We start from the raw sequence: 24,663 nt of genomic DNA on the forward strand, positions 1-24,663 counted from the left end.
TGTAAGTTAGACCAGTGTTTTTGAGGGTTATAGTCTGGATTAGAGTGGTGCTGGAAAAGCACAGCAGCTCAGGCAGCATCCGAGCAGCAGTTGAGTTCAAATGAATGAGGTAAATAAGCTTTTGCAGCATCAGCTTTTATAATGTTTCCAACCACTATAGCTGTACAGTATCTGCCACTACTGTTTCTAGTGCTTACTATTACTGTCCAAGGGAGTTGGCTCATATTAATACACCCATGGGATGAGTAATTTTTGTGAAGAAAGGCATTTATATGCATATTTTAAAGTCTTGGGTGAAAATGGTCTTGCCGTATACTTGGTTCAAGCTATTTGCCAACTGTGGTGTAAATTCCCTAATCCATTCTCTTTTTTCCCTTTATGGTGGTGTTCTGTTATTACTAGCTTCACACTCCACAGCTTCCAAGAAGTGAAACTGAAAGTTGCACAAAATGCAGGTTTATCAACTGGTCCTCATTCTGTGTTCCAATGGCACTAAGGCATCCTGCTAGTCTAGTCCCTAAAGTATTTTGTTTACATTAGATATTATAAATAAGATCTGGGAGTGTTTGCATTATGCACACGTAATCTTCTGATTTATAAAGTCAGTTCTCTATGTATTCAAATTTGCATAATTTTAAAGACCTTAAATATTTGCACATTACGCATTCTATATCACAATTTGTGGTGATATAGATCAGGTGGACTTGAACAAAAACCTTCTGGTCAGAGGAAGGGACACGACCACTATATCTTAGGACAGGGTGCATCCTCAGTCTGTTTGTTTTAAGATTAGATTCCCTACTGTGTGGAAACAGGCTCTTCGACCCAACCAGTCCACACCGACCCTCCAAAGGGTAACCCACCCAGACCCATTTCCCTCTGACTAATTGGCCTATACTATGGGGTAATTTAGCATGGCCAATCAAACTCCACACAGTCACCTGAGGCTGGAATCGAACCTGGGACCCTGGTGCTGTGAGGCAGTATTGCTAACCACTGAGCCACTGTGTTTTTGTTAAATCAAAACAGAGACCAAAATATTGCCTGTCAGGCTGGGGCAATTTATTGAAGATATTTGCCAGCAAGCTCATCATCATTTATCTCTATTTCCATACAGACCTTCTACTTACATTGTAAAACATATGGCATTCGGGATTGTGGTGACTGAGTTAACCACCTCAAGAAAGTGATATGTGGCTTGAATGCAACAAGGGTACTTACATACTAAGAGGTTCCAATTTATAGCTCATTAAATCACTGAGATGCATTCGCTTGGAAAAGGAAAAGAAAAATCACTGAAATGAGATTTGTATCATCTATTATTAAATGATTGGCTTCATGCAACAGAATTAATTCATGCAAAGCTGACAACTGAATTTAGATTTGAAATGCAAAGCGTACAAAATCTTTTGATATTGTGAACAGGATCATCTGTTAGTCTGGAGTGTGATACCAAATACATCCAGGTATACTGCATGGCTCAGGACAACAATTTACCACCATCTTCTGAAGGGCAACTAGGCTTGGACACTAAATGCTGGTCAGCCAGCGATGCTCAGATGCCACAAATTTTAAAAAACTATTTCCCTAGTTGTAATGCCAATCATATTGGCAATGTAACCACAGAGAACACCAACTTAATACACCTTGAAAAATGGGGAAGGTGACAAGAATCCATGCTTTGGGTCCTGAAAACAAATAAACCAATTCAGAATACAATTCCTCAGCACTTCAATGAAAACTAAGGAACAGTCAGAGAGAGTTATGTAGTAGATTCAGTTTTATTTTGCAGGAAGCTCGAGTGTATTTGAGGACGAGAAAATACGTAACTGTTCTCCTTAAAGCATAGAAGAATGGCAAAAAAAGGAGAGTCAGGGAGGAGAAAACTACATTTCTTGTAGTTTAAAAGGATGACGACACCAGTTTAAAAAGTCATAAAACGTCATAAGATATCACGTTGAAGAAGAAAAATTTGTAGGGCTCCAGACAAAGAGCAGGTACGTAGCAGCACGTGGAGGGCCAGCAGAGATTAGATGGGCTAAATACCTTCTGTGAGAAATAATTCAATAAGCAAGATATAGATATGGTTTAGAACGTCAGGCCAAAAGTGGAAGGACAGAAGGAAGTGAGGGTCAAAAGACTAAAGGATATTTCTAATATGCATGGTTGGAGGAGACTGCAGAGATAAAATGGAGCAAGGTCATACAGGGATTTGTAAATGAAGGCAAATAAAGTCTGAATTCTTTATTCAGAATGGATTTCAATCGAAGACTTGTAAGAATAGGTGACGATTGGTAAAAATACTTGGTTAAGCTGAAATTCACATAAAGTGACATTTAGGATACCGAAGACAGCACTGGGAAAGGTCAGTTAAAAATAGTTCAAGTGTGGATTGTGTTGCAGAGTTAGAGGGTAGTGGTTTTGGTGCCAAGAAATGGGGTTTGAATCTCAGAACCAAATTGAACACATAGTTGACCACATCAGTATAACAAACTAAGTAAACAAAATATAAACTGCTCAACATAAAATGGGGATTAAAACATACACTCAAAAACAGATTGCTCAGTGGTGATTGCTCAGTGCCTAAGTACCACCTGCAATGGCTTCTCTTGCTTCCCCTGCCTCAGTATCAGTGTTTCCCTAAGATCTAGCCTTGATATCCAAACATAACTAAATATACCTGTTGCCCAGTACAGAGATGTGGCAGCAAGATGGAAATAACTGAATCCTGAAGGGCATATGACTTTAAGAATAGGTCCCTAGGAAAGCTAGGGCTAGGACTGTTAATCAAGGATGACATTTGTACAATAGATAAAGATGACCTCAGTTCAGATCAGGAGACAGAACCAGTTTGGATAGAAAGGAGGAATATTAGGAGAAAAAAGTAATGAGTGGGAGTGGTTTATAGGCCCCCAACAATAACCATAATGTGAGACAAGGTACAGTATAAACGAGTTTTGAGTGCTTGTGAAAAATGGAGTCAATAATCATGGAAGATTTTAATCTACATATAAACTGGAAAAATCAAATTGGTAGCAGCAGCTTGTTAGAAGAATTGATAGAATGCTTTCAAGATAGTTTTTTTACAACAGCATATTCTGCAACTGACCAGAGAGAAGGTTATATTAGACTCAGTCTTATTCAATGTGACAAGATTAATAACCTCAGAGTAAGGGCTCCTTAGTTAGAAAACAGCAATTGCAAACAAATATTTTGTATCCAGTTTGAAACGGTGAAGACTGGGGCAAAGACTAGTATTTTAAATGCAAATAGGGCACTACTGAACTCATGCTGTTGACATCATACTGCATTGCAAGCCTGTGACGCCACCAACTGAGTTAACCCCCCCCTCCATTATGATAAAGATTCTCCACAAGCATAAACTGCCATCTTTTCAAACCTTGCCATGGCTCCACCCTGCCAGTTATCTCCTCCAGTCCCACAATCGTCTGAGGTATTTGTGCTCGTCTAATTCTGCCTCAAACAGTCGCAATTTGAAACGCTAAACAGCAAAATACTGTGGGTAATAGAAATCAAAGAAAATCTGGAGAAATTCAGTAGTGGCAGCATTCATGGGGAGGGAGAAACAGAGTTACTGCTGAATCTGGCATGACTCTTCTTCATAACTGAACACCAGAACATTTAACACCTGAAGCACAAGTTTGTGAATCAGAAGGACCTTGGGAAATTTCCAAAATAAAATCTCTCATTAATATAGATAAGGATCATTCACAGCAATATCTTAGAAGTGAACTCATGGTTTGTCATCTCCACTAACCACAATTCAAGCTTTCACAAACTGCAATTTGAAGAAACAGCCATAGTTCTTTATGTGCAGTGGTTCTACTTGTGGAGGGCAGATAGCTCAATTGGCTGGATGGCTGGTTTGGAATGCAGAGTGATGCCAACAGCATGGTTAAATTCTACCTGAAGTTAACATGAAGGACTCTCCTTCTCAACGTCTCCCTTCACCTGAGGTGTGGTGACCTTCAGGTTAAACCAGTCTCCTCTCTCTAATGAGAGAGGAGCCCTGTTGTTGTGATTGTTCGCCGAGCTGGGAATAAACTAATAAGACTATGGTGCTCAATGTAGGTTTGTTTGCTGAGCTTGGAGGTTCATTTCCAGACGTTTCGTTACCCTACTAGCTAACATCTTCAGTGGGCCTCAGGCAAAGCCAACCCAAAGAAACCCAAACATATAAATAGAAAGCAGGAATTTTCAGCAGTGCGTTGCCAGACTCACTGAAGATGTTACCTAGTAGAGTAACAAAACATCTGGAAATGAACCTCCAAGCTCAGCGAGCAAACCTACACCCAAAACCTCAACCTGAGCTACAAATTTTCTCAAAACTCATTAAGACTTATGGTGACTTTACCTTACTTTTGATTATATTCACCTGAATTGTATTGGGACTGGAATTCTTGAAAACCACGTAATTACCAAAAGTAGAGCATCTTTTAAACTAAAGATGGGTCAAGAACTCAAATTTGGGAAGCTGGGGTAAATCAAAATGGGGGAAAAAATACAGTAGAGCAAGGAATGAATGCTGGAAATGATAAACAATGACAGGATGGGACAAATTTCTTCCAGCAAAGTCATATTAGGCTTGGAACATTAATTCTTCCTCTCTCACCAGAACAAACTGCATATGTAAAATTCACTCAATATGGTTGCTGCTATCCAAAAGCACAGTGCAGCACTGCCACCTCACAGTGCCAGAGACCCAGGTTCAATTCCCGCCTCAGGCGACTGTCTGTGGAGTTTGCACATTCTCCCCGTGTCTGCGTGGGTTTCCTCCGGGTGCTCCAGTTTCCTCCCACAATCCAAAAACGTGCAGGTTAGGTGAACTGGCCATGCTAAACTGCCCGTAGTGTTAGGTGAAGGGGTAAATGTAGGGGAATGGGGTCTGGGTGGGTTGCGCTTTGGCATGGACTTGTTGGGCCTAAGGGCCTGTTTCCACACTAAGTAATTTAATCTAATCTCAGCTAATCTAGAAGTTCTTTCACTGTGATGTCAGCAGCTAATCCTTGTTGGTGAAAGGATGCTGCCTGACCTGCTAGGTTTCTCCAGACCTCTCTGTTTCAGATTTCCAGCATCTGCAGTTTTTTGCAGATTTTATTTTTGGATTTAAAAGCAATCTGGTTAAGAGAGGAGGAACAACAAAGGCAACAGGTCACTTATGGGAGTTATGTACAGGTCTCCTAACACTAATCACATGATAGGACAGGTATCAAGGAAGAAATCATGGGAGCTTGTCCAAAGAATTATCATGTGATATTTTAAACTTTACATAGACTGGGAAATGGTCCTCCAGATGAAGAATTTGTTGAATGTTTTCAGGACAATTTCTTTGAGTATCATGTTATGGCACCAGACAGTAGGCTATATTAGAACTGGCTTTGATCAACAAGGATTAGTTACAGACAACATCATGAAAGTGTTTTTGGATAGCAGCAACTATATTATGAATAAATTTTACATATGCAGGTCATTCTGGTGTAGCGCATGTGTCATCAACGTGAATTCGCTATAAGTCACTTGATTTGTGGACTTTGTTTGGATAATGCAAACTTTCTACTGAATGGATACTAGTCGGCTTCTACAGCACGATTTTCTATAGCGAGATTGCAGAGGAATGCAACAATCACGTTATACCAGAACAACCTGTAGCTCAAGGGAAAAAAGGGTGGGTCCAAGATAACTATTTTGAATGTAACCAAGGGCAATTGGGAGGGCACAGAAGCAGAGCTAGCAAGTGTTCTGGCAAGTTAGGTTAAAGGATTGGTTAATTGAGATGCATCAACAAACAATTAAGGGGATATTCCAGAAAGCACAGATACACATCAATAAATAAGAAAAATTAAAGATTGGATTTGCTTTCCATCGTTAATTGAAAAAACTCGAAATAAATCATCTTGTACAAACTTAGTTGGCAGGTCATAGGATTGAACAGAAATGTTAAAAACAGCAAAGATTTACTAAAAGATTAATGAGGGAAAAATTAGTGAAAAATTAAAAAGAACGTTTACCAAAAATGCTCAAAAAAGGATAGGAAAAGTTTCTTCAGCTATTTAAATTAGAAAAGTTAACAAGATCAGTACTAGTCCGACAGAAAATTAGTAATGAAGGATAAGGAGACAGCAAACACATTGAACAGATATTTTGCATCGGTCTTCACCAGGGAGGATACAAATAACATCCCAGAAATAGTTCAGATTGAAATGGAGGGAAAATTGCCAGAGAAATAATACTGAAGTAAACTGCTGGAACTGCAAGTTGACAAGCTCATGGATTTCACCCAAGGGTCTTAAGAAAAATTGCTAGTGAGATCACTGACATGTTGGTTTTAATTTTTTTTTATAAACATTCGTTATATTCGGGGCTAGTTCATATAGATTTGAAAATAGCTCATATAACTCTTATCCAAAAAGGGAAATGCAGAAAGCTGGAAGCTACAGGCCAGTTGGCTTAACATCTACGGGAAAAATGATAGCCATTATCATTAAACATGCTATAATTGGGCACATGGATAAGTCCAAGGCAGAGCCATTATGGTTTTGTCAAGGGGAGATCATGTTTATGTTTTATTGGAATTCTTTGAAGAAATAACTTTTGCTGTGAATACAGGAGAACCAGTTGATTTCCAAAAGGCACTTGATAAGGTGCCTCATTAAAAGGTTGCTCTGGAAGTTAAAAGCTTATGGCACTGGGATAACATGTGGCATGGATAGAAGACTGACTAACAAGAAACCAAGAAAGAAGAATATCTTTCAGGCTGGCAAAGATGCCATGAGTGGTGTGCCACAAGGTAGGTGTTGGGGCCTCAACTCAAATTTATATAATCAATTTGGATGAAGGGATCGAAGTAGGGTCACTAAATTTGCTAATGTTACAAAGGTAGATAGGAAAGCAAGTAGTGAAGAGGACGTAAAGAGCCTACAAAAGGATATAGATAGATTCAGAGTGGGCATAAATCTGGCAAATGGGGCATAATGTGGGACAATATGAAACTGCCCATTTTGACAAATAATTAAAAAGGTATATTAACAAAGTGGTGAAAATTGAAGAGCTCTGAGAGGCAGAGAGAGCTGGAAGTATATTAAATCACAAATGGCTAGTGTGCAGGCACAGCAAATAATTAGGAATGCGAAGAGAATGTTGTGTTTCATTTAGAGGGGAATTGGACTTGAGAGTAAGGAGTTTATGCTTCAGTTATATATGGCATTGTTGAGACCACATTTGGAGTACTGTGTACAGTAGTCATTATATTTACAGAAGGATGCTAATGCGTTGAAGGCCAATCAGATACGGTTTACTACACTAATATCTGGAATGAAAGGACGTCTTATGAGGAAAGGCCCAGCCTTTATTTTCGAGTTTAGAAGAGCCAGAGGTGACTTGATTGAAACAAAGATGACCCTGAGGGAACTTAACCAGGCAGATGTGGAAAGGTTTCTTTTTGTGAAAAACTTTAGACTGAGATAAAATGGTCAGCACAACATCGTGGGCTGAAGGGCCTGTTCTGTGCTGTACTGTTCTATGTTCTATATAATAGTTTAATAAGAAGTCGCCCATTTAAGACAGAGATGTGAAAAAGGTCTCCCAGAGGGTTGAGTGTCGTCGGAATTCCCTCCCGCAAAAGGCAGCAAATACAAAAGCATTGACTTTTTTTTAAAGACAGAGGTTGACAGATTCTTGATTGTCAAGGCGTGAAAGATTATTGCAGTAACATGGAGTTGAGACTAAAATCAGATTAGTCATGATTTTGTGAATGTCAGAGCAGCTTGAAGAGCTAAGTGGCTTCTCTCATCCCATGCTCACTTGAAGGCCTAAACACAATCAGTCTTTGGACATTTAATAATCACCACACCACATCAACTGGAAACCTATCATAAATAGTACCATTTATCTTGGGCTGAAATTGACCGATTATCAATAGCTACATTATGCAATGTTTTTGCCTATTAAGCTATGGTTCGCCATAATTAGAAAATTGGTAATTATATGGTTTAACACAGAAAATGTCTCAAGACGCTTAATGGAAGCATTATAAAATCTAACAACTACAAAAGAAAGTATTAGAACATATGACAAAAAACTTGGTCAGAAATGTCTTCAAGTAGGGGAAATAAATGGAAAGCTTGAGAGATAGAAAGGTTTAACGAAGGAACTCCAGAGATTACAGCCTAGGCAGCTAAAAGTACTATCAACAGATTTAGTACAATTAAATTCAAATGCATAAGAGGCTATAACTGGAGAGGCATAGAGTGGAGAGTTCAGAGCTGGAGGCAATACCAATAGAGGGACAAGGTCAGAGTGCTTTTTTTTTACATGAGCAAAGTTGAAGTGTGAAGGGTTGGGCCAGGAAAGATGGAGTACTTGAGACAAGAGAAACGGGGGACAAAAAAAGCATTGCAGCAGGAGAATGTGTGTCAAGGGGAATAGAGAGAAAAGGAAAAATGGGGAGGAAAAACAAATGATACACAAGTCAGAAGCAGACATGAAACCCAAATACAAATGGAGACACAAAATCAAGTTACATAGGCATGATTATATAGCAAGATTAACATTATGCCCCTTCTGCAGTCTTAACTCTTAATGGAAGACAGGTAGCGGTGAGATGCTTGTAAACACACAGGTAACATCTCAGATACAAGAGTAGTTCCAACTTAAAAATACAAATAGTGCAAAAATTCTATACGATATCCTGAACATTTCATGCCATTTCACATTAAATGTTAGTGTGCAGGTCACCCATCAGTGACAAACGACATTCACTATAAATCCAATCATATGTTAACAAAATGGACTAGATTAAGGGACCAGGTGCAGAAAAGTAAAAGATGAATGACCAAGCACAAGAACAAAGTAGTAACAGCAGAAAATAGACCTCAGTCACAGATGCTATTTCACTCAACCTGTCTCTAAGTTGCTGCACTCCTGGATTGCTTCAATTATTTCCTTTGCATTTCTAAATCATCCTTCATCTCTTTAGTATAAGCCCTATCCATGGGCCAAACTATATGAACTGTCACAGGACATTGGTCTCAGTATAGTTAAGTCCACCCTAACAGAACAGCTAGTAAGAACACCCAAGTACAGGTATCAGTATCCCGTGAATCATAACCTTTTCTTCCCAGCTGCACATTAAGTTGTCTATCTGCTTGACTCTGTGCCAATTGGCACGAGACTCAACTCATAATCCAGACTCTTTACTTCTGAAGCTCTGCCTTTTAATTTGACCCACAAGTGTTCAAACTTTGTCTCAGCAGATCATCCACTGTTCTATAGGTTACTGGTTCCTATCAAGAACTATGCAGGCACATTGAGATAATATGCTCTCAACAAAAATGGTAGTAAAATGAACATATTAGTATCGGATGCATTGGACTGCATGCTTGAAATGAATAAATCCACCTAATTTACCAGTGACAAATTTTCAGAAATAGACCATCTGGTCATACTTGTACATATTATAGCTTTAAGAAAGGGAAATAGCAGTCAATGAAAATTAAACTCTGTCCTTACATCCAATAAGGATAATTGCTATCCTACTCATTTTATAAAGTTCATCTACATTCAAATAATTAGCTCCTGTAGAGGATGGAAATTTCAAAATCCTAATGCAGTTTTTAAAAGGCTGAATGAAATTCAAAACTTTCACATAAAATAACCAGACACAAACAGAATCCACTCTGCTGGCAAATATACACTCATTACTGCTGAACATTTTTTGACGACTAAATCCAAAGGTGTAGCCAGAAATTAATAAATAAACACACAGATACACAGGTAGAGGTACTGCAACTGATTAAAGTTGTTTCTCATTAAGATTTGCAAATACACTGCAGAGAGCAGAGATCTCAAACTCAAATTTCACCCGTTTCTCACATTGAAGGTGTGAATCAGTGTTAAACTTACCAGAGCCACCGTTCTCTTTGTTTTGCATGGCACTTGGTGGTGGCATTTGCTGTGGCAACTGTTGTGGTGGGGGCTGCTGCGGTGCTGGCGGGGGCTGGACCTGTGCCGGCTGCTCAGAGTTGTTGCCACTGCTGTGTGTGTTTTTGTTCCACATATTCACACCCTTATAGTTATATTTGCTCGGGTCTCCCCAGGCAGCGGTGCCATCATCGATTTCCATTTTCCGGCGAATAGACTCTGGTGAAGGTTCCTCCCAGCCTGTAGGTTCTTCCTCTTTTGATGGGGCTGGCATTGGGCCATTGAGCCAGCCAGAGCCAGAGGATTTATTAGGAGGAGGTGCAGCTCCCCAAGAGCCATTACTGTCCTGCGGCTTAGTCCAGTCTGCAGAGCTATTCGGTTTGGTGGACTCCCCCCAGCCCTGGGGCTGAGCAGCCTTGGCTGGCTCTCCCCAGCCCTGGGGCTGAGCAGCTTTAACTGGTTCGCCCCACCCCGGGGACTGAGCAGCCTTGGCCGGATCACCCCAGCCTGAAGTACTGTTGGGGTTTGAATTGTTGCTACTTGCCCAAGTGCTTCGGCCTGTGCTTGATCTTCCAGATTCATTCCACCCAGATCTATCACCATCATTGTCCCAAGTGGCTGAACTACTCTTCTGGGAATCCCCCCACTGGCCATTCCTTGAATTTTCTCCCCATCCATCAGCTCCAGAAATTCCCCAACCATGGTTTGATTTCTGCCCATCAACCCATCCTTGCTTGACCTTTTGTGCATCATTCCATGTAGCTGACTTCTCTTCTTTACTTCCTCCCCATGTTTGATTACTCTTAACCAACCCTGTAGCAGCAGAATTATCCTCCCAACCCCCTTGGCTTCTTGAGCCTTTGGCGTCTCCCCATCCTGTGTTGCAAGAGACTGTAGCAGGCTTTGGATCGCCCCATCCAGATACTGATGAGGTATCGTTACTGACAGGGCCAGGCCCATCCCCCCACCCCCCTGAGTTAGAAGTTTGAGCAACACAACCTCCCCAAGCTTCTGTTCCATTGTCAGTTTTTCTCTCACTCTTTGCTGAAGGTTCAATATCCCAGGCAGTGTTTTGTTTGATTGGAGTCTGCCCCCAACCTGTATTGGAAAGGACACGTGGATCCAAGTCAGTTCTACTCAGAATACTTTGGACCATTCCAGGTTGGTCAGGTTTCCTTTTTTCACCACGTCTGCCAGTGCCATCACCACTTCCTACACTCATTCTATCATGACGACTCCCTGTGCTCTCTGTGCTTCCTTCACTGTCTGCTGTACCAGATGTTGATGGAGTTCTAACCCACACATTGTTCTGTTCATTTGGCTGACACACAGTATTCTGATTTTGACCACAAAGAGCATCATCTAGATTCTTCCACCCATTTGTTCCCTTCCTGTTACAATTTCCATTTAGACCATTATTGGAATGCTGATTATTAGGCAGTTTGCTCCATTCCCCATTTGAGACATTAGTGCCAGTGTTTGCATTTGGTGCTGAGTTTCCCCAGACTCTTCTAGCCCCTCCAGAGCCTGTATTGTTCCCTGCCCCCCAAGCAATATTATGGGTGTTGACCACACCAGATTCCCAAGCAACTCCCCCTCTATTGCTTCCACCATTACTTCTGTAGGCAGTACTCCCAGATCCATTGACAGCAGATTGTGCTAGAGTTGCATTCACAGTGTCACCACAAGTTTGTCCCAAATTGCTGTTTGAGCCTGGACATTTTTCTCCAGGGTAGTTAGTGCCAGATGTACCCCAAGTCGTACCATTAGACCCACTGTTCATTCCTTCGCTAATTCCTCCATTGCCTGGTTTAGAAACGGAAGTGCCATTTGTAATTGAAGTGGCCTGAAGCTGAGATGGGTTTACTGTGCTCATTCCTAAGGGTACACCCCAGGCCCCAGGCCCTGTAAGTTTAGGCAGTTCATTTGTCTGCATCGAACTAGTAGAGTTTGGTAAGCTAGAGGTCAAAGGGTTAGTAGTGTTATTTGGTCCATTCATTTCAGTGTTAAGGTTTTGAGGTTGTCCACTGAATGAAATGTTCCTTGTACCATTAACTTCTGCACCTGCATTATCCTGCATTCCTTCCCAAGAACCATGAATCGACAATTCCATATTAACACTCTGATTATTTAGCATTTGACCTACAGTGCTACGTTGAACATTGTTGCCAGAATTGCTACCAGGCATAGGTCCTTGCACAGCATTTCCATCGTTTTCTAAAACAGGCCAGCCACCTAGGTTGGCAGTTGATGTGGAACCTATGCTGCCCCAAGCATTCAGTTTACCATGGTCACTTTCTGGTTTGCCATCTACATTTTCTGATGAACCCTGACATGTGCTTGACAAAGGGCCTCGAGATCCACCCCAAGGCCCATTAATACTTCCATTTCCTACATTATTGCCAACATTTCCAACCACAAACTGACTTGAAGATCCATTTCCATTGCCTGTTCTGTTGCTATCATCATCCGTGCTCCCCGAAGCCATGATATTGAGGTTCTTCTCTGACCCAGAGCTTGAAGCAGAGTCAACGTCCATACATTCTGAAGTCAACTCTGGGTCACTGCCAGTGATTGAAGGCCAGGCTTCTTTGTCAGACCCGTCTACAATAACTTTATCCCAATTTGTAGAAGAGTCACCATTGGTAGAGACAGGTCCCCAGTGAGAGTTTTCATAATGCGATCCCAAACCACTGTGGTTTAAATCTGTAAGAGAAACAGGAATCTCAAGTTTATATTTTATCATTTAGCAACAGCATAGAATCAAGCTATCACTGGACCAATCTTGCAAACACATTCTTAATGAAGTCACGTTGATACTTAATTTAGCGGAAACATGCCGAAAGCAATTTCAATTCCTTTGCTTGACAATCAGCAAACCTCTCAGCACATCCACCAGAACATACAGATATTTATATGCTACCAAGTTAGTAGCTTTGGAATTCTCAGATTGAGACAATGGACCTCTTGCACGAAACATGCTTTTATAAATTCTTAAACTGTACTTGAAAGTAAGAGAACTTATAATACATACAATTCAGAGGATAAAGATTCATCCTGCTCTGCCAAAATAAATTAATGTTAAAGTACTTTTTAAGTGAACTCCTCAATCCAACAGTTTGTCAATCATGGCTAAATGAATCACCCAAAAGAAAAACAATCCAATTTCAAGAGCACAGAACCTCTGTCACTGTGATTCTGAAAAATTATGTTCATAAACCATGCTCCTGGTTTCTCTGATCCTCATATTAGTAGTAAAGCAACAGAGCAGTATACCACAAACACTTGCTTTCAAAAAGCAAAACAAAATGCTACATCATATTGCTAGTTGCTAGATCACAGAAGAGATCATAGTAAAATTATACAAATGCCCTAGTAACACAGCACTTCAATTACCATTCAGTTTTGATAGCAATATACAAGGGAGTAAATACACAGGTTATGCATTAATCCAGAGAAGATCCAGATTGGTTACTGGTATCCAAGCTAATTATGAGCAAAGGTTACAAAAAATGTGAGCTACATAACCTTGAATGGGAAAATTACACTGGACATTTAATAGGGGAAGCAAGATAAATCTGGAGTCCTACTTCCAAGGAATGACAAGACTCTGTCGGAACAATGGTTGACTGCGGGACTAGGAAAATTTAAGACCAATGACTATTTACTATACAAAGTGATAAACACAAAGTGGCCTTCAGACAGAATAATGGTCAGTGAAACCGAGATGAGAAATAGGAAAGGGAATTGAGTTTTTAAACTTGGCAATCGTGAATAAATATGAGTCAATTATCCCCTTTATCTGCAGGTATTTTATAGCCTTACAAAAACAGCTGTAGACTATGATACAGATCGTTCTACTATAATGTGACAACTGCATTCCTCTGCAACCCCACGCCAGAGAAAACTGCTGTATAAAATTGCTATGTCTGTTCAGTAGAAAGTTTGCATTATCCAAACAGCTTTCACAATTCATCAATCGTATTATAGCCAATTTGTGTTAATGAAATATGTTATACCAGAATGAACTGCACTACCTGCAGAGCCTGGAACAGAGTTAATTCTTCATTCTTTTCAGGCTGCTGTGCAAAACATGTAGTTGGCAAATTGTTGAGGGCAATTTTAATTGCTTGCAAATGTTAATCTGCCGGTAAATATTAGTAGCCGCTCTTCCCATAAAATTATTTGCATCAGTAGCCAAGTGTGGTTGATGAATATAAAGTGGACAAGACAAACATAGATAGCATTAAGAGTGTGGATGGAGAAGAATTTGTCAAATGTGTACAATTTTTAAAAATTCACCATGTGGATGCACATATTAGAGAAGGCACAAAACTTGACCTACTCTTGGAAATAAGGCAGGGTAAGTCACTGAGGTCTCAGTGGGGGAGCACTTTGGGGATAGTGATCATAATTCTATTAGTTTGAAATAGTTATGGAAAAGGATAGAATTGATCAAAAAGTTAAAGTTCTAAATTGAAGTAAGGATAATTTTGACAATGTTAGGCAAGAACATTGAAAAGTTGATTAGGGGCGGATACTCACAGGCCAAGAGGGAAGCCTTCAGTAATGAGATAACGAGAGATGGTATGACACCGATAGTGTGAAAGGCAAGATTGGTAGGTATAGGAAGTGCTGGTGACTAGGGAAATTGAGGGTCTGGTCAAGAAAAAGGAGGAAGCGTGTGTCAGGTATTGACATCAGGGACTAAGTGAATCCCTAGAAAGGTAAAAGGGCAGGAAGAGTATACTTAAGAGGGAAATCAGGAGGACAAAAAGGAGACATGAGCTCACTTTGGCAAACAGAGTTAAGGAAAATCCAAAGGGATTCTGCAAAATACTAATGACAAAAGAGTAACTCAGGAGAGAGCAAGGTCCCTTGAAGACCAGCAAGGCGGCCTATGTTTGGAACTGCAGGAGATGGGCAAGAAGCTAAACAAGTATTTTGCATTAGTGTTTACTGTGGAGAAAAATATGGAAGCTAGAGAACTTGGGGAAATAAAGAGCGATACCTTGAGAAATGTCCATATTATAGAGGTGGTGGTGTTAGATATTTTAAAATGCATAGTGGTGGATAAATCTCCAAGATCTGATTAGAACTTAATGGGAAGCCAATGAAATGATTACTGGGTCCCTTGCTGAGATATTTCTATCATTGATAATCGCAGATGAGGTGTTGGCAGATTGGAGGTCAGCTAACATGGTGCAATTATTTAAGTAAGATGGTAAAGAAAAGCCAGAGAACTATCGACCGGTGAGCATGATGTCACTGGTGGGCAAATCATTGGAGGGAATTCTAAGGCACAGGATTTACATGCATTTGGAAATGTATGGCCCGATTAGGGATAGTCAACAAGGCTTTGTGTGTGGAAAATGGTGTCTCACTAACTTGACTTGAGTTTTTTGAAATGACAGAGGATTGATGAAGGCAGAGTAGTTCATATTGTCGATATGGACTTCAGTAAGGATTTTGACAATATTACCCCTTGGTAGACTGGTTAGCAAGGTTAGATCATATGGAATTCAAGAAAACTAGCCATTTAGATACAAAACTGGCTTGAAGGTAACAGACAGAGGATGGTGGTGCAGTGTTGCTTGTTGGACTGGAGGCCTGTGACTAGTGGTGCGCCACAAAGATCAGTGCTAGGTTCACCGCTTTTTGACATTTATTTAAATGATGTGGATGTGAATATAGGTGATATGGTTAGTACGTTTGCAGATGACGCCGAAATTGGTGATGTAATGGACGCGAAGAGGGCTACCTCAGAATACAACGGGACCTTGGTCAGATGAGCCTAGTGGTAGATGGAGTTTAATCTAGATAAAGGTGAGGTACTACATTTTGGTAGGGCAAATCAGGGCAGGATTTATATACTTAATGGTAAGGTCCTGGGGAATGTTGCCAAACAAAGACATCTTGGAGTGCAGGGTCTCAGTTCCTTGAAGGTGGAACCGTAGGTATACAGGGTAGTGAAGGATGCATTTGGTATGCTTGCTTTTATTCAGCGAATTGAGTATAGGATTTAGGAAGGCATGTCGCTATAGTACAGGACATTGGTTAGGCCACTTTTGGAATGCTGCTTTCAAGTCTGGTCTCCCTGCTATAGAAAAGATGTTCTGAAACTTGAAAGGGTTCAGAAAACAGTCCGCAAGGATATTGCCAGTGTCGGACAGTTGAGTTATAGGGAGAGGGTGAATAGGCTGGGACTATTCTTCCCTGAAGCATCGGAGGTTGAGGGGTGCCCTTATACAGGTTTATAAAATCCTGAGTATGGGTAGGGGAGTTCAAAATTAAAGGGATCAGGTTTAAGGTGAGGGGTGGGGATTTAAGTGGACGTAAGGGATAACTTTTTCACAAGACGGCAGTGTGTGTATGGAATGAACTGCCAGAAGAAATGGTGGAGAATGGTACAATTACATTTATAAGGCATCTGGGTGGAGATATGAATTGAAAGGATTTAGAGGGATACGACCTAAGCGTTGGCAAATGGGACTGGATTAATTTAGGATATCTGGTTGGCATTGGACAAGTTGGACTGAAGGATCTGTTTCCATGCTGTACGACTATGACAGTGACAAGCACTTCCATTTCTGAAACCTGGCATTCACAGAATGCTCCGAATTATAGACAAGTATAGACTCTCACTTCCCACTAAATTTGGTCGAGACCTTTTAATTAGGATTCATATATCCAATTGGCACCATTATTCAAAAAGGACTTGGCATAGCTACACTTTGGCAGAAAGTAACTATTACAAAACTGTGGCAAAGTTTTCTAAAGTGATTAGCACAGATGTTAAACAGACATTGTAATAGGTGAGGAATGACTCTAACCTTATTGCAGCTTTGTAACCAGGTAGCGTTAGAACCCAGGTCCCACAGAAGAAAATTACTAATTTACTAATCCAAATGTAAGCTTCTTGGTTTTTGTGCAGCATCAATTTCAAGTATTCAATACTCTAAACTCAGAATAAAAGTTGTTTGACTGCTAAGTTATTAGGGTACGTGGCAGCAGAGCAATTACATTACTGAAAAAGTAATTCAAATGTCTGGATCATTTGTTTACAAATTCCTGTTTGGGAATGGTCAGCACAGTTGCTGCCAAAACTATGCTGCGTGTTCAAGTTCTAACCTTTCACTGCCCAGGTCAATAATCCAGTGTTTCAATATCAATCTAACATGAAAGTCTTCTTGGTGAGACACCCAAGAAATGAGATGCTTGGGAATGAAATGCAACCACAAGCTTCCTGCTAATAATTACATTATTTTGTTTTTGACAGTTTAGCAAGAAACTTTCTCAGCAAAATTATTGCAATGTCATTGTCCTTAAAAATGTGCACTCACACCTATTAAAGTACTTAAAATGTATAGAAAAACAAAAATTAGGCTTTGATTATATATGGAAGATTTTGACAAAATGGTTAGTGACATGCAAGATGCACAAAGTTGAGAACTGCTGCCATAATCCTTATACTGGATTTGGGCACTTTCCCAAATTTGATTTTTAGGAGATTACTGGCTGGTAATCCTGCGCTTCACTCTCATTGAAATTTACAACAACCCAACTGGACAGAGGTTTGAAATTGATCATCGTAATTGATCTCCCACAGGATGTCTGTTTTACCTCATTAATACATACTGGTAGTCTCCACCACTGATATCTGTAGTAGAATATGTTCCATTCCCTTATCATTTCCCTTTGGAAGATTTTCTTCTGGCCTGCTCTAAGCTCCCCTGGGACTCTACTGCCATCTGGTGGCTATTGGGCTTTTGCTGTACTCCTCCATCTAGTGAGAATTCACTTTCACTTCCTCTTGGTCTGTCTGAGATATCCCCTGGTCTACCTTTAAATTTATCAACAGATCAGTTTACCAGATCTTTGGTTCTGTCCTATCGTTTTTTTTGCCACATTTCCTGGCACTTCCACACCTACTTTTATGGTTATTGGCTTAACTCCGGTCCTTTTAACTGTCTGACCCTCTCTGACATTGCTGGCTGGACTTCAGCCCTATTTAATTTGAGGCAATCTAAACCTCATGAATTTCTGTCCTATGTAATGTTTCCCAAACCCCTATTGATCCCAGACATCTCAGTTGTTTCCCACTCACTTAATTTCAGTGACCCTTCCTGTACCACTCCAAACTTTGAAAGTTCTACTACCTCCTGTAGAAAACTACTCAGTTCCTGGCCCTTCTAGTGCTTCCAGCTGGATAGCTATACCATCACCAGGTTTTTAAAAAAAAAATCTTCTTGTGGGGTATATTTGGCAACAGGCCAGATCATTTCCCCAACAAAATATCTATCCTTGTATTAATACCCATTGTTACCAGCCCCATAATCTAAGCAAATTTTAACTAGTGAAAATTCTCTACTCTTCCGAAGAGCCTTTTTATCAGTACAGTAGAATGAAAACTTACTTTCAGGTAGAAAATCTTTTACTTTTCCCCAATAGTAAAAGGTTTGCAAGAACCCACTGTTATGGGCTGGTTATGCACTTAAAATAAACCCGTGTCACTTCACTCCCTTCAAACAAGAGGGTGTCAATTTTGAGAGCTTTTTTGTGTCAGCCTACTCTACAACAAATCTCTGCCTGTATTCATGAAGGGTTTTTGCCCGAAACGTCAACTTTACTACTCCTCGGATGCTGCCTGAACTGCTGTGCTCTTCCAGCACCACTAATCCAGAATCTGGTTTCCAGCATCTGCAGTCATTGTTTTTACCTACTCTACAACAGCAGAGTTGGACTGGTCACTTTAAATGCAGTACTCGCCAGCCAAAGGAGATAAAGAAAGTGAGTTAAGCCAATAACCATAAAAGAACCTTATCTTCAAACTTAGGGTTGAAAAGTGTGAACTTTCATCCCTCCATCTTTAAATCCAGGTTAGGGGGTTGTTGCCTCACCAGGCACATGATTTCCCTACAGCTGGGATGTATATTCCCATGTCACAGTTTTTATTTTCCATGCTTGATAATAGTAGGCTAGATCTTTAATCTCTGATGTGAGAAATACTTACAAATGCAAATCAAAACAAGAGATGAAAGTTGCTTCATAGCTGACTGAGTTGACTATTTTTCAGTGTCTTTTGATAAAAATGATTATAATTTAGACTGCATTGTTATAACCAATGTGGTATGACAAAGTTTGGCCAATCTGCATGATCAATGATTGTTGTGGCCATTTTGACATTTCTTTTTCCCTTTAAAACCATTTTAGTCCACAAAACTTCCACGTATTAAAATCAGATTATGGAATTCAAAAATCAATAGTCCAGATTTTATTAGTAATCAGACACTCAGCAGCTAACAGAATTTTCATCGCCTGGAAAAGGCCCTTTGGACCATTGCATCCATGCAGGCCATCAGGCATCTATTTATTCTCATCCTATTTTCCAACACTTCATATAAAAGACCATAGCATTTCAAGTGATCATTTAAACACTTCATAAATGTCAAGGGTTTCTGCCTCTACCACCCTTTTAGGTGGTAACTTCCACCCATCCTTCAAATCAGAACTAGTTTATCCAGCATTATTTAGAATTAATTTGCAGTTTGGAGAAGCAGGGTTTAATCAAGAACAGTCAACATGGGTTTGTTAAAAGGAAGCCATGCATGACCGACTTATTTGAATTTTTTGGAGGTGACCATGTGTGTAGATGAGGGCAACGCACTTGACATAGTCTACTCAGACTTCAGCAAGGTTTTGAGGTCTCACATGGGAGATAAATAACAAACACAAGAGCCCATGGGATCAAGGGACATTTGGCTAATTGGATATAGAATAGTTGAGAGGTACTTGACTGTGCAAATCTGGGCCCAGTGGGGATCAGCGTTGGCTCCTGTTAGTTGTGCTCTTTTAGACTAAGTTGATCAGTCAGTTCACAGTTGGTATGAAAATTGGTGGGGTGGCAAAGAGTGAGGAAGATAGCCTTACACTACAGGAGGATATAGATGAGCTGGTCAGGTCGGCTCATAAGTGACAGATGGAATTCAATCTGAATAAGTATGAGATGATGTGCTAGGACAGGACAAACAAGGCAAGGGAATACATGAAGAACAGCAGAACCCTGGTAAACACCAAAGATCAAAGGGACTTTGATGTGCACCAGTCCTTCAAGGTAATGGCAATTAGATAAAATGGTTAAAGCAACAGATGCAATACTTGCCTTCATTAGTCAAGGCTGAGTGTTAAACAGCAGAGAGCTTCAGCTGGAATTGTATAAAATACTGGCTAGGCCACAGCTAGAGTACTGTGTGCAGCCACATTGTAGGGGGAATTTGATTGCACTGGAGGGGGAGCAGAGGACATTTAGCAAAATGTTGCCTGGGCTGGAATGTTTTAGTTATGACGCAAGTTTGGATAGACTGGAGTTGTTTTCCTTACAGCAAAAAGGAGATTTTTTCCATCCAGAGTGTGATGGGAATCTGGAACTCTCTGCCAATAAGGGAAGTCCAGGCAGAAACCCTCATTTTTTAAAGTCGTGTTTAGATGTGCACTTTCAATGCCAAGGCATACAAAGCTATGGTGCCACATGCTGGAAAATGGTATTGGAATAGCTAGGTGCTTGTTTTTGACTGGTGTAGACTCAAATCACTGAAGAGCCTTTATCTGTGCTATAGCCCTCTGATTCTAAACCTGCTACTTCCTAAATTATAACTGTGCCCCTTAGTTATTGAGTTCTCTAAAGGGAAAAGGTCCCCCCTATCTATAACCCTCATAACATTGTACACCTCAATACGGTCATCCTGAGCCTTCCCTGCTTCAAGGAAAACAACTCCAGCCTACATAGTCTGTCTTCATAACTGAAACCCTCCAGGCCAGGCAACATCCTGGAGAATCTTTCCTGCACCCTCTCTATTGCAATCACATCCTTCCTATAGTGTAATGACCAAAACAAAACAGTACTCCATCTGTGCCTTATACACTCCATAAATTCCTCATTCTTTTATTCAACGCTTTGACTCAAAGGCAAATTTCTTTCATGTCTTAACTATGTTATTGCCCTGATCTCTTCAAGGATCTATGGGTATATGCATCTTTGATCTTCTGAGCTTTCTAGGGTCTTACCATTCAATGTGTGCGCCCTTGCCTGGTTAGTCCTAACAAAATGTATCACCTCACACTTAAGGATTAAATTCCATTTGCCACTCTTCTACATCATTCTGTAGTCATTTCTTCTTTGCCATATACTGCAGCACCCATTTCATGTCATCTATGAACTTAGTGATTATACGTCCTACATCATACCATTTATTTACTCTACAAGCAGCACAGAACACCATGGCACCGGTGGACACAAGCTTCCAGTCACAAAAACATCTTTCCATCTTCACCATGGCTTCCTGTCATTAAGCCAAATTGCCGAATCCTACAGGCTCTTAGCCGCATAACCAGTCTGCCATGTGGGATCTTGCCAAAAACCTTAGTGAAGTCAAAGATTACATCAACTGCACTATCATTTACTCACCAAGTCACCACCTCAAAAAATTCAATCAAATTAGTTACACATGATTTCCCCCGACAAAGGCATGCTGACTATCCTTGATTAACCCTGGTCTTTCCAAGTGGAGTTTAGTTCTGTCCCTAACTTTTTTTTACTCCAACAGCTTCCCTACCACTAATGTTAGACTCTCAGGCCTATATTTTCCTGATTTGCCTCCACACATATTGAATAATGGCACCAAATTAGCTGTACAGCAGGCCTCTGGCACCCCTCCTGTGGCCGGAGAGGATCTGAAAAGTAATGTCAGAGTTCCTGAAATATTCTCTTTCCTCCCAAGGGAGGAGCACCGCATACAGTTCATCTGACTCTGGAGATTTATCTACTTTCAATTCTGCTAAAACCAATGTTTGTACAAAGATTTGAAGCTCGCATGCCGGTTGTCATATTTGTAGGTATGCTCACCAAGCTGTGAAGTTAATTTGCAGGCGTTTCATCCCATGTCTCGGTGAAATCAACTCAATGACAAAGGAGAAAACCAACAATCAACTCCCATTTCAAGGGGTGATGGTTGAAAGAACACAGAATGGTGAATGCACCATAAAAGTGTGCAGAAAAGTCACGCCAACAAGGTCCTGAACTACAACAACAACCATCCGAACACAGAAGCTGCATTAGGATGTTGTTCAAAAGGGTTACAAAGTACTGCAGCAGTGCGAAGGGAAGAAGAGCACGTCTGCAGAGTATTCGCCAAGAACAGAGATCCCTAGCAACTTCATCCGCAGATACCTAACAGACAAACAACGCAACTAGAACATGCCACAACCTAACTCACTAGCCACACTACCTTACATGAGACATGTTTTAGTACTGACAGCCAGACTTTTCCGACCACTGGGATTCACGACAGCCCATAAACCAACAGCCACGCTCACAGACAACTACTCACCAGGACAAAAGACCCTTTACCCATCATGTGCAAGACAAACACAATTTACAAGATTCCATGCAAAGACTGCACACAACACTATATAAGTCAACTAGGTAGACAACTAGCAATCTGCATTCAACAGCAACTAGCCATTAAGTGCCATGACCAGCAGCCACAAATGCAGATGACTAAGACCACAAATTAGTCTGGGACAATACAACGATCATAGGACAAGCCAAACAGAGGGTAGGCAGAGAATTTCTAAAAGCACGCACTCATCTATGGATTCCATCAACAAGCACATAAACCTAGACCCAATATACCAGCCAGTACAACACAAAACCGGAACCGGCAACTGGAAGCAGTAGAAACAGAACCAAATACAAAACAAGACCGTACAGCAACGCTTCACAGGAGGCTCCAAAGCACTGAAGATGTCACCTAGACAGGGGACAAAATGCCTGCAAATCAACTTCCCAGCTAGGCAAATCTGCTAAAACCACTAAAACCCCTCTCAATACTAAATTCATTCAAATACATCACAGATTCTCTCTCCCCCCCCCCCTTCCCCGCCCCGATTTCTATTACTGCATCATCCTTCTCTACACTGGTACTCATTTAAAACATTAGTGGTCTTCCAGCTCCACGTACAAATTGCACTTTGGTCCCTTCCAGGCCCTATCTTTTCCTGGTTACTCTTGCCCTGCCAAATTAATTTTAACCCCCTAGCAAACCCTTACATCTACAAGGATACTGGCCCTTTGTCATCCTCGCTCCCTCTCAAAACCATTAGAAAGTTGATGATACGTAATGTAACTAAACCCTCAGTAAGGAAACAAAAATAGACAAACTTTTTTCCTTAATACAAAAAACAAATTTATGGAGGAGCTACCAATAAAACAGAAACTCAACTGAGTTGTAGAAAGATAACTTTTACTTCACAAATGAAAGCACACTTATAATCATCATCACTATCATCCCTTCTTCATGTAATGCAAGCAACTGATAGTCAGGTTTTTTGCATTTCTGATTGTGAACCTGTTGCTTTTCAGTCTCCCAGATGGCAAAGGTACCATCTCCAGCCAGTACAAACTAATCTAAACCATCTGCTGGTCATTAATAAAAATTACGAAACATGTGCACCATACTGTCGGAAGGTGTGGAGAACCTCAATTTCAAGCTGTATTCTTTTCCAAGGGTCTGATCTTGATGATGAATGGAACTGGTGAAGAATGTACAGACAAATCATTAAACAGCTAGCACAAAATCAGTTTTTCTAAATCCTTTATTTATTTTTTTATGAAGTTTAACAAGCAAAATACTTTTCTGTAATATTAACCTATAAGATAAGCAACCAACCTTTTAACACCATTATATCCAGTCACACATACAAAGGTTGCAATGAAATTGAAGAAACAATTAGGGGGCATATTTTAAGGGAAGGGTTGGTTCCCTGCTGTGTGACTATGACATTATTATATTAAAAATAACAGAGCTTTGCATTCAGCAGGGCACTAAGTAGGTGTTGCCAATTCACCAGATGCACAAAAGGAGAAATTATCAGAATATATCCCTATAAATTTAGATAACACATGGGGCATTCACAGCAGATTAAAGCACACATTCAATCTAGAGACACCTTGCTCCTAGTTCCTGTTCCCTTCAGACAGCAACATTGAATTAAAGCTCATTTCTCCCTGAGCTAGACTGTACAGTTTCAAAGTGCTCTTCAACATGGCTGTCAAAGACTCTCCTGGAGCTGATTTTGTCTCCTTGCCAAGGTTAGTCTGAGCAGTTTCTCAGACCACATGAAAAACTAAAGTTACGCACAAGCCAAGCAGCAATATTTTAAAACACTCGTCTCATTTAACAGCAAAACTGATGGATTAACAAGGCAGATGTAATATCGTGCAGTCTATCATAATTCTTGTGAAAATTACACAAATCCCTTTTTACTTAGAACTGAATTGAAATCCCTGCCATCAGAGTACAGCAGCCAACACTGAAATGCAGCCAACAGAAACACAGCAACCACCACAGTACACAGTAACAGAAGCACTGCGCAAAAGCTTTGCTATGAACAATCAAGAAATGGCTGCTGGGGAGAATGCAGCCAGAAACAAATCACAGCAAATAAACAGCCCCTGCATAAGGCAGCCAGGCAAAGTAGGGACAATGTACCTTTGCATGCCATTTTAATACTCTGATCTTAGATTAGGAAATTTGTCTTATAGACCACAAAGAAGTCACATTTGTTGAATTACTTTGCATAATAAGAGCAAAACAAAATTTCAGCCACAGTGCCTTGCACATATTGTTTTCATGTCACTGAGTTGATTGCATTGTGAAAACTGGC

General features: G+C 40.5%; 1 protein-coding gene across 10 annotated transcripts in view; it reads right to left on the bottom strand.

Moving 5' to 3' along the window:
• The window catches only part of LOC140464265 (trinucleotide repeat-containing gene 6A protein-like), a 180,215-nt gene that overhangs the window by 46,632 nt on the left and 108,920 nt on the right, over positions 1-24,663 (bottom strand). For all 10 annotated transcript variants that reach the window (XM_072559118.1, XM_072559117.1, XM_072559109.1 and 7 more), the window contains one exon: positions 9,922-12,645. In XM_072559118.1, coding sequence (XP_072415219.1) covers positions 9,922-12,645 — 2,724 coding nt within the window. The remainder of the gene's footprint in view (positions 1-9,921; positions 12,646-24,663) is intronic.

The sequence above is a fragment of the Chiloscyllium punctatum genome, chromosome 40 (genome assembly GCF_047496795.1).
Source record: "Chiloscyllium punctatum isolate Juve2018m chromosome 40, sChiPun1.3, whole genome shotgun sequence".
NCBI classification, from domain to species: Eukaryota; Metazoa; Chordata; class Chondrichthyes; order Orectolobiformes; family Hemiscylliidae; genus Chiloscyllium; species Chiloscyllium punctatum.